We start from the raw sequence: 17,819 nt of genomic DNA, 5'->3' as shown, positions 1-17,819 counted from the left end.
TGAGAAAGGACATTTACATGTGATTATTGATTATGGTTGAGCTGTAGCAGTTCAAGAAGGCAGCTCACCACCACCTTCTCAAGGGCAATTAGGGATGGGCAACAAATGCTGGTCTTGTCAGTGACGCCCACATCCCATGAAACAACAAAAAAAATCACTATATTAGTTATATGGGTTAAAAGGATCTCACCTTCAGTTCAAATTGCAAGCATATAAAAATGTAACAAAGATGACAAATCCACCATAACAATAGATTTTACATGACAAATTTTGATTGTGTTTTCATTGAAAATATTTTGGACAAATATACTTTTATTTTTCTCAAAAGATAACTGTGAGAAAAAGAATAACTCAGACAAATGGTCAAAAGAGAAATTTATACTGTTCCTAGCAAATCTCTTTATTTTGCTTTTGCTTTAGACAGAATCCTTCTTTAAGCAATGGGAAAGTAAGATTACACCAGCAGAGAGCAATCAATGATTGTTAATATATGGATTTTTATTTGTTTGATCAAAACAGTATACTTAGTTAATGCATTTCCATTTATAAGCTGCAAATCAAAGAGATTTGGAAACAAAATCTTTATAAGAAAAATAGACTTAAAGCGTGCAAGCAGCGAATTGTGCCATAGCCAAAGTAAATCTGCATCAATGTAAATAGAGCAATAAAGAGGAGACTGACCATTCTTGTAGCAGATGTTAAGTTTTCCATTTCCTCATGGGTCACCCAGACATTTCCTGAGGGCTAATTATAAAGCCCACAGAGAACCAATGACAATCCACGTGAGGCAAGCAGTGTTAAAGAAGAAAGGCAGCACCACTGTAAGCCAATAGCGTATAGCATCATAATGAGAACAGTCTCACTGTTAAAGTGAGCAAGTTCCCCACATTTTCATGCTCTTCTTAGAATATATTTATGATACCAGTAACTGAAATATTAGTATTTTTTTGCATGGAAATAGAGAGCAGGAATTCAAAAATTAATAAAAACACAAAATAGGAATATTTTATCAGCAATTAATAAATCATTTTGTAGAAGACATCAGGCAGAATCTTATCAGCCATACAGAGGCTTTGGAGGCCAGAAGGCGGGCAAATTTTGAAATGTGCCCGTCAGGTCTTCCACCTGACGCATCTCCACATCCGAGTAATCCTGCCCGCGGTGGGGCGAGACTAATCATCAGCATATAAGTGCCTATTTAGGGCAAACTGGTGATGCAGGTGTCTGGAGGCAGCCCCCAGCGGCAAGCCGGGGTGAGGGGGGTGCACCAGCGAGACCTCCTTTAATTTACCCCCCCCACCTCTGAATCCCTGGATGTCAGAGGGCTACAGCTGCGGCTGCAGGCCACCCTCTGGTGGGGTTTCCCTTCCACAATGATGGTCTGGCAGCTGTGGCCCCAGTTTATTTTTAAGCATTTAAAAGTCTTCAGAGGGCGCCTCCATCTTGAGGCGCCCTCGCAGTCCCCCACCTACAATGGCAGCGGCAACCTCTCCTGGTGGGGCTACTAGCCACCCGAACCTCGGGTGCTCCCATTGGCCCTTTCCCCTGTTCATCCTGTCTGCCATCCTTAATTGGCTCCCTGAGAAGATCATGCAGGCAGGTGGACCTCAGAAACCATTGGGTAGGCACTTTGAAATGGTCCCGGCCCATGTTTAAAAACTAAGGCAATAAGATTCCACCCATTGTTATGCTACTGGATGATTAGAAACAAAACCATAGTTCATATTTCCCAAAAAATATACAGAGAGCTGTTACTAGAAATATTGCAAAATTTTACTTGAGGAATCCAGAATCTTCCCCAGGTTAACCTGATGTCTTCTCATGTCGCCACTCGACTACCTCACTTTTTATAGAACTGACTGAAATTTGTATAATTTATCAATTTTCACACTGAGTAACCTACTTTTTATAAGTCACAATATCACAAGATGGGAACTCTTCATGCAAACCTTTCAGCTGATTTAAAGTATTTTTCCATGCCCCCAGTAAGCAGCTATGCTTGTTGAGTGCATGGATTTGCATGATGGGGCTAAAACATAGCTGCTGTAATTTCCTGACCCACAACTCCCGAAAGCATGGTTCTTCATTGGAAGTGCAACTATTGAATTAACACTTTGATCTTGATATTCCAAAATACCAACCCTTCAGTCTTCTTTACATATTACCTGTTTCATCCTTGCTGCAAATCCATTCCAAACTTCTGATCACTCTTCTCTGTAGAAAAATACATTATGATATCTGTTCTAATTGGCCTTCACAATCTTGAACCAGATTTGCCTATCTTTGAGTTGCCCTGGCATATCTAAAAGTATTGTTTCAGGTTAATTTTCTCTATCCTATTAAGTATCTAGCTAAGTTTCTTCTGAGACATTTCCTTTCAAACTGGAGAGTCCTAACTTATAAAGTCATTTCTCATAGCTCTTTCTACTTATGCCACCCTACAGCATTATCTGGATAAAATCTAGGCTTGGACTGGCAAATGTTGCCATTCACGCTATGTAAGTGTGAGGTAATGAACAAAAAGATCTAACACAAAACCCTCTCAATACAGATCACAATCATCATCAAGATTTGGTTACTTGGAAAGGTGGTTGAGGCCAGAGTACTAAACTCAATTAAGAAACAGCTAGCTTCTGTAGTGGGTTGATAATCTGGAAGGAAAAGATTAAATGGCTTCAAACCTTTTTCAGCCAGTTTTATTTTGTGATCTTGTTACTTAATTCAAAAGGATGCCATGGAAGCAGTAGGTAGCACCCGAAGTCCTCAAATAATCTGTGATAGCCAAAAAAGCCAACCCATGCATTGAGAGATTATTAAATGCTGATATTGATTCTGCACTTTTGATTGTGGATGTATTCGTAAGAAATTAACGTCAACATGTTTTTCCCACTATACACACTGGATGCTGTACCTAAGAAAACATATGCAGAAGTTTTGGGTCAGGAATTGGGGTCTTCAAGCCCATGCAAAAGCATGGGGGTCCTGAAGAATGCATCGGGGTTAGGGTATTCAAGTCCAAGCAAAAGGGTCAGGGCAGGGTTCTTTGAAATAATGAGGTGGTCAGCTTGCCAGCATAAAAGGTTCACAGGAGTTCTTGCAGTTCAGAGGAAAATACAGGTGGTTGAAAATGTAAGGCAGAAAAATCAGAAATGAAAATGGAAGGCAGAAATTTAACGGATGAGTCTGGAAGACAGAGGAAACAAAGGATAGAAAAAAAAAGTTTGGCAGTGCTCAAGGGTATCTACTTCAATGCAAGGAGTATAGCAAATAAAGTAGATGAGCTGACGGCACAGATTGACACGTGGCAATATGATATCATAACTGTTACAGAAACATGGCTTAAGGAGGGACAGGAATGGCAGCCCAATGTTCCTGGTTACAGGGTTTTCAGATGCGATAGGGAGGGGGATAAGAAAGGAGGAGGAGTGGCAGTTTTGGTGAAAGAACCTATTACAGCTGTGAGGAGGGATGGTATGTTGGAAGGTTCATCAAATGAGGCCATATGGATTGAGCTAAGGAACAAAAAAGGGGCAATCACACTGCCAGGAACATACTATAGACCCCCAAACAGTCAGAGGGAGATAGAAGAGCAGATATGTAGGCAAATCTCTGAGGAGTGCAAGAACAATAGGGCAGTAATAGTAGGGGATTTTAACTACCACAAAATTAACTGGGATAGTTTTAGTGTGAAAGGAATTGAGGGAGCAGAATTCTTGAGGTGCATTCAGGAGAATTGTTTTGGCCAGTATGTAGTTAGTCCAACAAGCGAGGGCGCAGACTTAGACTTAGTTTTAGGAAATGAAGCTGGGCAGGTTGAAGGAGTGGCAGCGGGACAGCATTTTGGTGGTAGTGATCATAATTCAGTCAGCTTTAACATAATTATGGAAAAGCACAGAGATAGAACAGGAGTTAGAGTTCTCAACTGGGGTAAGGCCAATTTTACTAAACTGAGGAGAGATGTAGTGAAAGTGGACTGGAAACAACTAGTTGAAGGTAGTGGGAGGTATTCAAAGGGGAGATTCAGAGGGGAGATTCAAAGGGTTCAGAGTAAACATGTTCCCACAAAGAAAAAGGGTGAGATGGCCAAATCTAGAGCCCCATGGATGTCAAGGAGCTTACAAGGTAAGATAAGGCAGTAAATTTGATATCCGACACCGAGAACTCAATACTACAGAAAGCCGAGAGGAGTATAGAAAGTGGAGGGGTGAAATCAAAAAGGAAATTAGGAAAGCAAAGAGAGGGCATGAAAGAATATTGGCAAGCAAAATCAAGGTGAACCCAAAGATATTTCATCAGTAAGAGGAGAACTAAGGCAAGAGTAGGGCCCATAAAAGACCAAAAAGGTAACCTATGTGTAGGGGTGGAAGATGTTGGTATTGTTCTTAATGAATACTTTGCGTCTGTCTTCATAAAAAGAGAGGAATGATGCAGATATTGTAGTTAAGGAAGAGGGGTGTGAAGTATTGGATGTGATAAACATAGGGAGAGAGGAAGTATTAATGGGATTAGCATCCTTGAAAGTTGATAAATCACCAGGGCCGGATGAAATGTACCCCAGGTTAAAAGAAGCAAGAGAGGAAATAGCGGAAGGTCTGATCATTATTTTCTAGTCCTCACTGGATACAGGTGTGGTGCCGGAGGATTGGAGAACTGCTAACGTTGTAGCTCTGTTTAAAAAGGGAGCGAAGGATAGACTGAATAATTACAGGCCTGTCAGTCTAACCTGAGTAATGGGCAAATCATTGGAATCTATTCTGAGAAACAGGATAAACTGTTACTTGGAAAGGCATAGGTTAATCAACGATAGTCAGCATGGATTTGCTAAGGGAAGATCTTGTTTGACCAACTTGATTGAACTTTTTGAAGAAGTAACAAGGAAGATAGATGAGGGTAGTGCAGTTGATGTGGTCTACATGGATTTTAGCAAGGCTTTTGACAAGGTCCCACATGGCAGACTGGTTAAAAAAATAAAATCCCATGCGATCCAGGGAGATGCAGCAAGGTGGATACAAATTTGGCTTAGTGGCAGGAAACAAAGGGCAATTGTTGACGGGTGTTTTTGCGACTGGAGGGCTGTGTCCAGTAGCATTCCGCAGGGCTCAGTACGGGGTCCCCTGCTTTTTATGGTATATATTATGTGGTATATATTTTGTGGTATATTATTTGTGGAAGTAATAGACGCGTGTAGGAAGGGCACTACAATTATCATGGGTGATTTTAATCTGCATATAGACTGGACAAATCAAATTGGCAAGGATAACATGGAAGATGAATTTGTAGAGTGCATCAAGGATTGTTTCCTAGAACAATATGTTGCAGAACCTACCCGGGAACAGGCTATTTTAGATTTGGTAATGTGTAATGAGGTAGGATTAACAACAGATCTCGTAGTTAAGGATCCTCTAGGGGGAAGTGATCATAACATGGTAGAATTTCAAATTCAGTTTGAGGGTGAGCAACTCGGGTCTCAAAACATGTCTTCAACCTAAACAAGGGCAATTATAGAGGTATGAAGAAAGAGTTTTCTAAAGTGGGCTGGGAAAATAAACTAAAGGGAAAGTCAGTAGGTGAGCAGTGGCAGACTTTTAAGCAGATATTTCATAACACTCGCAAACATTTATTCCGGTCAGAAGGAAGGACTCGATGAGAACGATGAACCACCCGTAGATAACAAAGAAAGTTAAGGAGAGTAACAAATCAAAAACAAAGGCGTACAATGTGGCGAAAGCTAGTGGTAGGCCAGAGGATTGGGAACTTTGTAGAAACCAGCAGCGGATGACTAAAAAACTAATAAAGAGGGAGAAAATTGATTATGAGAGTAAATTGGCAAGAAATATAAAAACAAACAGTAAGAGCCTCTACAGGTATATAAAAAGGAAGAGAGTAGCTAAAGTAGGTGTGTGACCATTAGAGGATGAGACTGGGGAATTAATAACAGGGAACAGGGAAATAGCAGATAATTTAAACCAATATTTTGCATCGGTCTTCATGGTGGAGGACACTATAAACATCCCAAAAATAATAGATGAGCAAGATGTAAATGGGAGGGAGGAACTTGTAACAATCTCTATCACGAGGGAAAAGGTGCTTGACAAGCTGATGGAACTAAAGGCAGACAAATCGTCAGGACCTGATGGCCAAGGGTTTTAAAAGAAGTGGCTGCAGAGATAGTGGAGGCATTGGTCGTAATATACCAAAACTCACTGGATTTCTGTAGGGTACCAGTGGATTGGAAAACCGCTAATGTGACACCCCTATTCAAGAAAGGAGGGAGACTGAAAGCAGGAAACTATAGACCAGTTAGCTTAACATCTGTCATTGGGAAAATGCTAGAGTCCATTATTAAAGAAGAAATAGCAGGACATTTAGAAAAATATAACGCAATCAAACAGAGTCAACATGGTTTTATGAAAGGGAAATCATTTTTGACAAACTTGTTAGAGTTCTTTGAGGATATAACGAGCAGAGTGAATAAAGAGGAACCGGTAGATGTAGTATATTTGAACTTTCAGAAGGCATTCGATGAGGTGTCACATAAAAGGTTATTGCACAAAATAAGAGCTCAGGGTATTGGGGGTAATGCGTTGACATGGATTGAGGATTGGCTAACACACAGAAGGCAGAGAGTCGGGATTAATGGGTCTTTTTCAGGTTGGAAAGTCATAACTAGTGGGGTGCCACAAGGAGCAGTCCTAGGGCCTCAACTATTTACTATCTATATTAATGACTTGGAGGAAGGGACAGAGTGTAGTGTATCCAAATTTGCTGACGATACAAAAATAGGTGGCAAGGCATGTTGTGATGAGGACACAAAGAATCTGCAAAGGGATAGAGATAGGTTAAGTGAGTGGGCAAAAACTTGGCAGACGGAGTTCAATGTGGGAAAGTGTGAGGTCATTCACTTTGGTAGGAAGAATAAAAAGGCAGATAATTATTTAGATGGAGAAAGACTACAAAATACTGCAGTACAAAGGGATCTGGGTGTTCTTGTACATGAAACACAAAAACGTTAGGATACAGGTGCAGCAAGTAATTAGGAAGGAAAATGGAATTTTGGCCGTTATTGCTAGGGGGTTAGAGTTTAAAAATAGGGAAGTCTGGTTACAACTGTACAGGGTGTTGGTGAGGCCACACCTGGAGTACTGCAGTTTTGGTCCCTGTTTTTAAGGAAGGATATACTAGCATTGGAGGCAGTTCAGAAAAGGTTCACTAGGCTGATTCCTGGGATGAAGGGGTTGTCTTATCAAGAATGGTGAAACAGGTTAGGCCTTTATTCATTGGAGTTTAGAAGAATGAGAGGTGATCTTATTGAAACATATAAGATTCTAAGGGGGCTTGACAGGGTAGATGTTGAGAATATGTTTCCACTGATGGGGGAATCTCGAACTAGGGGAAATAGTTACAGAATAAGGGGTCACACATTCAAAACTGAGATGCGAAGGAATTTCTTCTCTCAGAGGGTGGTGAATCTCTGGAATTTTCTACCTCAGAGAGTTGTGGAGACTAGATCACTAAATGTATTCAAGGAGGAGGTAGATAGATTTTTGAAATCTCGGGGAGTCGAGGGTTATGCAGAGCAGGCCCAAAATAGGAGTTGAGGCCTGGGACAGATCAGCCATGATCTTCTTGAATGGCAGGGCAGGCTTGAGGGGCTGAATGGCCGACTCCTGCTCCTATTTCTTATGTTCTTATATTAATGATTTGGACTCAAGTGTAGGGGGCATGATCAAGAAGTTTGCAGATGACACAAAGATTGGCTGTGTGGTAGATAGTGAGGAGGATAGCTGTAGTCTGCAGGAAGATATTGATGATCTGGTCAGATGGGCAGAAAAGTGGCAAATGGAATTTAACCCAGAGAAGTGTGAGGTGATGCATTTGGGGAGGTCAGACAAGGCAAAGGAATACACGATTAATGGGAAAATACTGAGTAGTATAGAGGAAGTGAGGAACCTGAATGTCAACAGATTCCTGAAGGTAGCAGGACAGGTCGATAAGGTGGTTAGGAAGGCATATGGAATCCTTTCCTTTATTAGTCGAGATACAGAATATAAGAACAGGGAGGTTATGCTGAAACTGTATAACTCATTGGTTAGGCCTGAACTTGAGTACTATGTGAAGTTCTGGTCACCTCATTACAGAAAAGATGTAATTGTACTAGAGAGGGTACAGAGGAGATTTAGGAGGATGTTGCCAGAACTGGAAAAATGCAGCTATGAGGAAAGATTGAATAGGCTGGGGTTGTTCTCCTTGGAACAGAGAAGGCTGAGGAGAGATCTGATTGAAATGTACAAAATTTTGACAGGCCTGGATACAGTGGAGCTGAGAGCCTATTCACCTTAGCAGACAGGTCAGTGACTAGGGGGCACAGATTTAAAGTGATTGGTAGAAAGAATAGAGGGCAGAGGAGGAAAAATGTTTTCACCCAGAGGGTGGTGCGGGTCTGGAACTCACTGCCTGAAAGGGTAATTGAGGCAGAAACCCTCAACTTGTTCAAAAGGAGTCTGGATATGCAGGCTATGGACCAAATGCTGGAGGGTGGGAATTAGAATGGTGGATCGTTTTTCAGCCAGCACTACATGATGGGCCAAGTGACCTCTTTCTGTGACTTAAACTTTCTATGATTCTTCTTTCTTATTTGTTCATAGGAAATGGGTGTCGCTGGTGAGGCCAGCATTTATTACCTATCCCTAATTGCCCTTCAGAAGGTGGTGGTGAGCTGCCTTCTTGAACTGTTGCAGTCCATGTGGGGTAGGTACACCCACAGTGCTGTTAGGAAGGGAGTTCCAGGATTTTGACCAGCGACAGTGAATGAACAGTGATATAGTTCCAAGTCAGGATGGTGTGTGGCTTGCAGGGGAATTTGCAGTTGGTGGTGGTCCCACGTATCTGCTGCCCTTGTCCTTCAAGGTAGTAGAGGTCGTGGGTCTGGAAGGTGCTGTCTAAGGAGCCTTGGTGCGTTGCTGCAGTGCATCTCGTAGATGGTACACACTGCTGCCACTATGCGTCAGTGGTGGAGGGAGTGAATGTTTGTGGATGGGGTGCTAATCAAGCCGGCTGCTTTGTCCTGGATGGTGTCGAACTTCTTGAGTGTTATTGGAGCTGCACCCAACCAGGCAAGTGAAAAGTATTCCATCACACTCCTGACGTGCCTTGTAGATGGTGGACAGGCTTTGGGGAGTCAGGAGGTGAGTTACTCGCCACAGGATTCGTAGCCTCTGACCTGCTTTTGTAGCCACGGTATTTATATGGCTACTCCAGTTCAGTTTCTGGTCAATGGTAACCCCCTGGATGTTGAAAGTGGTGGATTCAGCGATGGTAATGCTATTGAATGTCAAGCGGAGATGGCTAGATTCTCTCTTATTGGAGATGGTCATTGCCTGGCACTTGTGTGGCGTGAATGTTACTTGCCACTTATCAACCCAAGCCTGGATATTGTCCAGGTCTTGCTGCATTTCTACACAGCCTGATTCAGTATCTGAGGAGTCGTGAATGATGGTTGGGCCTAGGACACTACCCTGAGGAACTCCTGCAGTAATGTCCTGGAACTGTGATGATTGACCTCCAACAACCACAACCATCTTCCTTTGTGCTTGGTACGACTCCAACCAGCGGAGAGCTTTCCCCCTGATTCCCACTGACTCCAGTTTTGTTAGGGCTCCTTGATGCCATTCTCGGTCAAATGCTGTCTTGATGTCAAGGGCAGTCACTCTCACCTCACCTCTTGAGTTCAGCTCTTTTGTCCATGTTAGAACCAAGGCTGTAACGAGGTCAGGAGCTGAGTGGCCCTGGAGGAACTCAAACTGAGCATCGTTGAGCAGGTTATTGCGAAGCAAATGCCACTTGATAGCATTGTTGACGATATCTTCCATCACTTTACTGATGATCATGAGTAGACTGATGGAGCAGTAATTGACCGGGTTGGATTTGTCCCACTGTTTGTGGACAGGGCATACCCGGGCAATTTTCCACATTGCTGGGTAGATGCCAGTGTTGTAGTTGTCCCGGAACAACTTGGCTAGGGGTGCGGCAAGTTCTGAAGCACAGGTCTTCAGCACTATTGCTGGAATGTTTAATAGTCGACAACGTTGCTGTGGGTCAGGAGTCACATGTAGACCAGGCCAGGTAAGGACAGCAGATTTCCTTCGCAAAAGGCCATTAGTCAGCAAGATGGGTTTTTACAACAATTGACAATGGTTTTATTAGACCTGCTTTCAATTTCAGATTTATTAATTGAATTCAAATTCCACATTCTGCTGTGGTGGGATTCAAACTCATGCCCCCAGAGCAGTACCCTGGGTCTCTGGGTTACTAGTCCAGTGACAATACCATTATGCCACCACTCCCCATGTTGTTATATGTTGTTTCATATCTTAATTAGTCCAAGCAGTTCCAATTACAGTCTGAGGGTAAGTTTAATGGGCTGAGTCCACTCTCATCTTTATCACTAAAAAGTTTGTAATGTGTCTATTTTGTACCCCAGTTGATGCCCACCGCCTGCATATAATTAAACATAATTACTGTACAATTAACAAGTGATAGCGAGTCACAGCCCATTTTACATCTTCCGATTTTTATTTCCATAGAAATCATGAGAAATGTAAAATGAGCTGCCAATTTGATATTACCCGTTATACCTCAGTGGTATATGAAAGAGTCACTGAGTCTCAGTGTAAGAGAGCTGAATTAGGTTAGAATGCAGCCTGTAAGTATTCTTCTTTTAACATATAACCTTTAAAGAACTAATTTTCTTTTGCATCTTACAAAATACCACATTAATATATGAGTCAATGTGCATTTACAAACAGCTGGCTACTTGGGAGAATTGGCAGTAAGCTGAGAACAGGGTTTACAACATGAGAACAATGCATGGTTTGATAAAGGAAAATCAAACAGTGTGGGCAGGTGAAATGAATAAAAATTTTAAAAATACCACTAAGAAAAAGGAAACACTAAATGGAACTTTACTGGCTCTACGGGCCTATCACAATTTCAAAATATTTTCAAAAACACAAAACGTAATGTTCATAAGATTACTCTTGATGAATTAAATGGATAGGAATTAGTCTCAGCAACCCTGTGTTAAGTAGAAAAATTTTTGGCTAAGATTCTTGTTATCCAATCATTATTTAATGATGTCTGTCGGATGTGCAAGGGTGTAGAAGTCATCTGAGGATAGGATTGGGCATAGTTTTGATGCTTCATGCAGTCAATTAGTTTATCAACATGCACTATTAGGCTTACAAATGAATAATTTCATCGTGGGTCTGGTGGTATAGTGCAGGTATGGAACTTCACCTCAATAGTAGTAATTTTTAACAAAGGAGGGGGAAAATTGGCAAAAAGAAACTATAAAAGCATATAGGAACATCCTGAAATTTCTGTGTTCCCATTGTTTTTCTGAGATTTCTGCTGATCTTCCAGCAAAATTAGTGAGAAATCCGGGGTTTCCACTAAAATTCTGTCCCATTCTTCCTTGTCTTATTTCTCAACTATTGAAGAGATCTATATTATCTGAAAGCTTGTGAACTTCAATACCTGTGTTGATCTAACAAAAGGTACATACAAAACAATTTATTACCAATGAGGATGTAGGTGCCACCAAATTGCAGTCTGTTTATTTTAATATGCTATCCAGTCCACAATCACTGCACAATGCTTCACAAAGCAGGTAAACAATAGAGGCATTTGTCTGAATATTTCTGTTGCAAAAAGTTTCCAGGTAAAAGGGACAATTCATTCATTTGTGCTCAAAAACAGGCATACAAGGGGTGCATGGAGCAATCCTTGCACCTAAATAAATAGGCTCAAGGCACACCTCATAGCTGGCTTTGGGCCCTATTATTATTGAACCAGAGAGTTGCAGAAATCAAATAGGCATCTCCAGGCAGCTCACCAAAGAAGGTGCCTTGAAGATCAAGTCAATGCATCAACAACACTGGCCCTCGGATAAGTCCATAAAGAGTATGGGAACAGGGCATGATCAGGGGTGTGGGCAACTGGGACTGTGCAATTGGGAGGTGGACGACTGGGAGATGATGCAATCGGGAGGTAGGGTAGCGATAACTGGGATAAGGGAGGTTGGCAGTGGCGATTGGGGATGGTCGTGGTAGCATCAGGGTGGGATGTGGCTGTGATTGTGGGGCGTGGGGCTCAAGATTACAATCAGATGAGGTGCTAGTGATGGCTGGCAGCGACTTGCGTGGTTTGAATGTAGAACCAAAAGGAGCCAGTGCCTCAGATAGGCGTCAGGCCTGTCATCTGCCTTGCAATATTGGAGGCTTAATCGCCCGTTTAGTGCCCAAAAATGGGCATGCATCATTGAATTTTAAAGCCATGCTGTCATTTCCATTTTAATCAGGCAGAATGAATTATCTCAGCTTTTGTACTGTGCATCATGAGCCCATATCCTTCCGGACATCCTTCCAGAATTATTTTGTGCCAATACACTGCAGAAATGAATTTAACTCATTATTATTTATTTGGCTGTGAAATACACCACTTGCAAACATTATCTTATGGCATAATAAAACCTAGATTTGTTTGGCTCTGTTGGGTGGATTTAGATGCTTATCATTAGATGGAGAACCATAGAATGATGTAATATAGATATAATAGGCTTAATTAGGTAGAATTTAGATATAGTTAATATATTATACCTTTTAGAATTAAAGATTGAATAAATGGTCAGTTTTCAAGAATCACTGACATTCCCCTTTAAGAAGGTAGAGTTAAAAAATTCAAGGTCCCTGTTTCAATGGAATAAGTTGGGAAATCCATTTCAGCTTCTCTGTTGCCAGGGACTTGGAGGATAAACACACACATTGAAATATCCTGTGTGACATCAGTAAAAGGTAGCCATAAATTAAATTAATTGATGGTGTTGGTAAATGTAGGTAGATTGACCCACAAAGAGGGTTCAACCTACCATAGAACATAATTATAAATATTTTGACCAGATAAATGCTCACAACTTCAAGAGCAGGGGATTTCCAGTAAAACATTAAGTGGAGATGTTAATGATACTACCAAATATGGATCTTGAAAGCAAGAAAAACACACGGAGAAAGGTAACACCAATATGCTAAAATGTTATATGATACCTTAGAAACAGTATAAACATGAGGATATTTGAAGCAAAAAATTAGAAGTGTTGAATTCCTCAAACAATACTTCTCACCCCATGGTTTTCTCGGGAATTTAAGGTAAACGTTTACTTTAAATTTTGATGGATATTCTAAGATATTTTGCTGTAACATTAGCAAGGTTAAACTTTTGGATCTATGTTAGAAATAAGATTATGTGTTACATCTCTCAGTAATATTTGATATTGTGATATACTTATCCACTTAAAAGTGTATTGCATGTTAAATTCTATAATAAATATATAAAAGTTAATAAATCGTCTCATGTAGCATCCTGTGTACAACTACAAGAACCCCCTCTCTGTGTCTCTTTAGGTGGAGAGATATGTATTGAAGAGAGATTCCCAGACCCTTATAAGATCTGGGATATTTATGACTTAGCCATAATTATTAAAAATAGGCCTATCCAAAAGATGGCAATATTCTCTGTTAGTTTTCTTTCTTTAAGGGAAAGCTAGTTCAATTCTTTGGACCCAAATAAGTGTCTATAAGAATTTGTCTGGTTTGAACTTAATTAAAGGAGATTCATAGGGATGTACCCCTGATTTGGTTTAGTCCCTATAAGGGGTTAGAGTCATAAATCACTTCAAGACAGCTTAATTCTCCATCTTTGTGGAAGGTAAAACCTGACAAACCTGACTAACTTATTCTCCCTGAAACGGCATACCTTTCTGTCTGTAATGGAACTGCATTAATTGGTCCAAGGAAAGACAGCCTGGGACATTGTACTCAAATGGCGGATGCATGTGGGTGAATGAGAGATATAAGTTTAAAAAAAATAAATCTAGAGAAAACAAAAATAAAATATTCTAGACACAGCACTATTTGATAGTCCTCATCTGGTGAAGAGGTGAAAATGTAATCAAGTTTGAATCATAAACTAGAATAAAAACCATACTTCCACCTCCATATTTAATCATTTTATTCCCTCCTTTATTTTTTTCCCAGCTGAAAGATTTGACAGATGATGCCCTTCCAGAGAATGCCTTGGGTTAGGAGGAGTAAAGTGAAATTCATCTACTGATCTTCCTTCCTTCTTTGTTGGGAATTGGCTAACCTCTATGTGGTATTTTTCCAAAGACATTGTGTCTCATCTTGTGTGGTATGATGGAAGCAGACTCATGCCTAATACCTCCTGGAACCAATCAGCTGCACGTTAAATTCTTTTCAGAATCCACACTTCAACAATGATGTAACTATCCGTTCTTGATATGTAGTTCATCTTATTTAGAACATGTATGAAAATACTCAAGGAATGTACTAATAGAATTTTAAAAAGCCTGTTAATTTTGTTTCACAAAAAAACATGTTAACCACTGGGCATATTCGGAATTGGAGAATAATAAATGATATGGTGCATGTATATTGGAGGTCTCCTGTACCAGTTATTGTTTAGGCACTATAATTGCAAAGCAGGATGAAAGCAACATAGTGGTAAAACCATGAATACATACATTATTACAATGGAAACAACAGACTGAAAATGGTGTTATAGTAAGGAAATATACAGACTATAGGTTTATGATCAGATTTTATGATTAGAAACAAAAGTTATGCCATCAGCAGAAACCAGAAAGAATTAATAAAGTTACAAATTACAATCAAAGTGAGTATACCAGGGATTCAGAGCATTGTGATGGACAGTCACAAAGCTACATTACTTCAACAGTGACCTGGTAGATAGTATAGTGGTCTATTTGAACTAACAAGATTCTGATCAGTATGTTGAATTGCTAAAGTTAAATACTTAAACAAAAGTGTGTAAATGATCTCAGGAGTGTTGTAGAATGGCCTCTAATCATTACTGTGTTACACTGGATATAGCACTTTTCTATAGTCAACAACAAAATTACTTCTATACAAAAGAAACTTCTGAACATCATAATGGTGCTGCTACTAGCTATCAGTTTACCTTGTCCACTGACTAAAACCTAGTGTTATAACACTGCAAAATATTCAGATTTATAATTTAATTACAGTCGCGCAGTGGTTAGCACCGCAGCCTCACAGCTCCAGCGACCAGGGTTTGATTTTGGGTACTGCCTGTGCGGAGTTTGCAAGTTCTCCCTGTGACCACGTGGGTTTCCGCCGGGTGATCCGGTTTCCTCCCACAGCCAAAGACTTGCAGGGTGATAGGTAAATTGGCATTGTAAATTGCCCCTAGTGTAGGTAGGTGGTAGGGGAATTGAGGGGATGTGGTAGGAATGTGGGATTAATGTAGGATTAGTATAAATGGGTGGTTGATGGTCGGCACAGACTCGGTGGGCCGAAGGGCCTGTTTCAGTGCTGTATCTCTAAATAAATAAATAAATAACATAGTTAGCTAAAAGCTAGCAAGTACTGTGGAGCAATTTGATGAATGTATTCTAATCTTAGGTTCTAGATGACAATCATAACCTGTTTGGGTTTCATTTATGCTGTTAAATATATCATCTGACCCCCTTTGATTATATTAAATCCTTGTAATTCATTCCCTGCTGTTCATTGCTCTATATATATACTGTCATCATGCAAGTCTGAATATAAGGATGCCAAGATTACAGAATCACATAATTGTTATAGTGCAGAAGGAGGCCATTCGCCCCATCGTGTCCGCACTGGCTGTCCGAAAGAGGGCTGAATTTTATTAATGGCCGCAAATCGCGGCAGCACGCTTTGAAGTCAGCAGTCCGCCCGCGTGCAGCGGCCGCCGCTGAGCCCCCATGATATTTTGCGCGGGGGCTCATTTAAATGGAGAGGGCGAAACAGCTGCCCCCGATGACGTAGAGGCGGTGGCTATTCCATCCCGAGCAACGGCGTCTGGCACCACCGCGCAGGCCTTGTGTCTCATTTTTAAAAGGCTTCAAGCCCTGCAGTCACATTTGAAATTTTAAAGGGGCATTCATTTGAAATTTGTGCAAAAAACTAAATAAAAGCTGGAATCCCCTCTCCCACCACCACCGCCCCATGTTTGTTTTTGGGCCCATCCCATCCAAAATAAACTTAATTCCCAACCCGAACTCCCCCCACCCCACCAAACGAAATATCAGTGTGGAATGGCCTCCCGGTCTAGGTAAGTTAATTAAAATGTATTTGCAAAAGTTTTGTTTGGCAAATGAAGGCCCTGCCGCCAAGCGGCGGGCAGGCTGCACCAAAGCCTCACCGCCACTGGTAAAATGCAGCGGGGCTTTCTCGGTGATGGGGGCCGTGATGGGCCTCTCGCAGAAGAATTTTCTGGGACCCTTGTCACGATCCCAGATGCCCGAGTGCTAGTAAAATTCAGCCCAGAATATCAAGCTTATTAAAATATGATAAATGACACTCACTGTTCTAGAAGTTGGGGGTGCTGATGGACTTGTTAGTGACACCATCTCCTGGATTGCCAGCCTGAGTTTTAAGCGATGAAGGGGATTGCTGATTCCGATTTCCCTTTGGATTTCAGTGTCAGACAGGGCAGACATGATGGCACCACTCTTTACATTTGCACGACAAGCAGCAACATACCATGCAGGCATTCCAAGCCACAGCTGTATAGCAGAAAAACATAATTCTCTTGTTAGCCAGGTTATTCAAGTATGCTTAAATGTGCTCAGCACTGCTGTGAAAATATGTGGTACTATATTTGAAAACTGATGGAACTACTAAATAATTGTATTCAATTCATATATTAAAAGAACATAACACATTTTACACTTTTTAATGATCAAATGCATAGTGATGTCTCATTAAAATCTTTGTTAAAGATTATTAATGACTTAACAATGCCAGCTGCAAATATTGAAATTCTGAGTTTCAGTAAGTTTAAGAATCTGGAAACATTTATTCAAATATCATTTTGCTTTTATTCAAATATCCACACAGGTTCACAAAATAATGTAATTTTTCATTACATAGCTGCATTAGTTTTCTTTTAAATGATTCACAACAAAGGCATGTTAATAAGCAGCATTCAAGACCTTTCACCTCCAGTACAGGATGGGTGCAGACTGCCATATTTCAGTGTGTTATATTTTTGCTTTTTTCCTTTTACTCTCATGATTTTTCTCTGTTTTTCTATATGTGTTTGCATTTTTATGTGTGTATTTTTTTTGTATCTCTGTTCACACAATGTAATCCTTTTACAATGTTTGTTCTGCCATTTACTCAATCAAGAACTGAGTGAGTAAATAACAACTCTTAGGATCCCCACATTTTTGATGAAGTATCCACTTACTTTCAAATCATAATCCTTCTTCACAATTGACTGTATAAATCGTCATTCAGAAAGGCGCAGATTAATCAAGGACAGTCAGCATAGATTTGTAGAGGGAAGATTGTGTCTGACTAAATTATTACATTTTTTGAGGAGGTAACAATGAGGGTACCATATTTGATGTAGTTTACATGGATTTTGGCAAGGTTTTTGTCAAGGCCACACATGGCAGACTGGTGAGAGAAGTAAGAGCTGCTGAAAAAAAAGATATGCTGGGCTGAATTTTACAGCCAAGTTCAACAGACCTGAAAGTTAACTCTGCTTCTTTCTCCACAGATGATGCCTGACCTGCTGAGTTTCCCCAGCACTTCCTGCTTTGCTGCCACATACTTACCCTGCTGTGTCCCAGTGTCCTGTGAAGTTGTGATCATCTTCTTCCACTCAAGAGTTACATTGCTTCTTGTTGATGTGCTGCACCTGGGTGAATAATCTTAAATTTGCACATT

The 17,819-nt window shown here is 40.7% G+C and overlaps 1 protein-coding gene across 3 annotated transcripts in view; it reads right to left on the bottom strand.

The window, feature by feature from the left end:
• ppfia2 (PTPRF interacting protein alpha 2) overlaps positions 1 to 17,819 on the bottom strand; it is a 572,863-nt gene that overhangs the window by 28,675 nt on the left and 526,369 nt on the right. For 2 of the 3 annotated variants that reach the window (XM_068051210.1, XM_068051212.1), the window contains 2 exons: positions 16,448 to 16,648; positions 684 to 744 (listed from right to left, as the gene is read on the bottom strand). In XM_068051210.1, coding sequence (XP_067907311.1) covers positions 684 to 744; positions 16,448 to 16,648 — 262 coding nt within the window. Of the gene's footprint in view, positions 1 to 683; positions 745 to 16,441; positions 16,649 to 17,819 lie in introns of all 3 variants that reach the window. The other variant, XM_068051211.1, reaches the window with a different exon arrangement.

The sequence above is a fragment of the Heterodontus francisci genome, chromosome 18 (genome assembly GCF_036365525.1).
Source record: "Heterodontus francisci isolate sHetFra1 chromosome 18, sHetFra1.hap1, whole genome shotgun sequence".
NCBI lineage: Eukaryota > Metazoa > Chordata > Chondrichthyes > Heterodontiformes > Heterodontidae > Heterodontus > Heterodontus francisci.
Note: the sequence above shows the minus strand (reverse complement) of the source record. Positions and strands in the feature narration are given on the sequence as shown.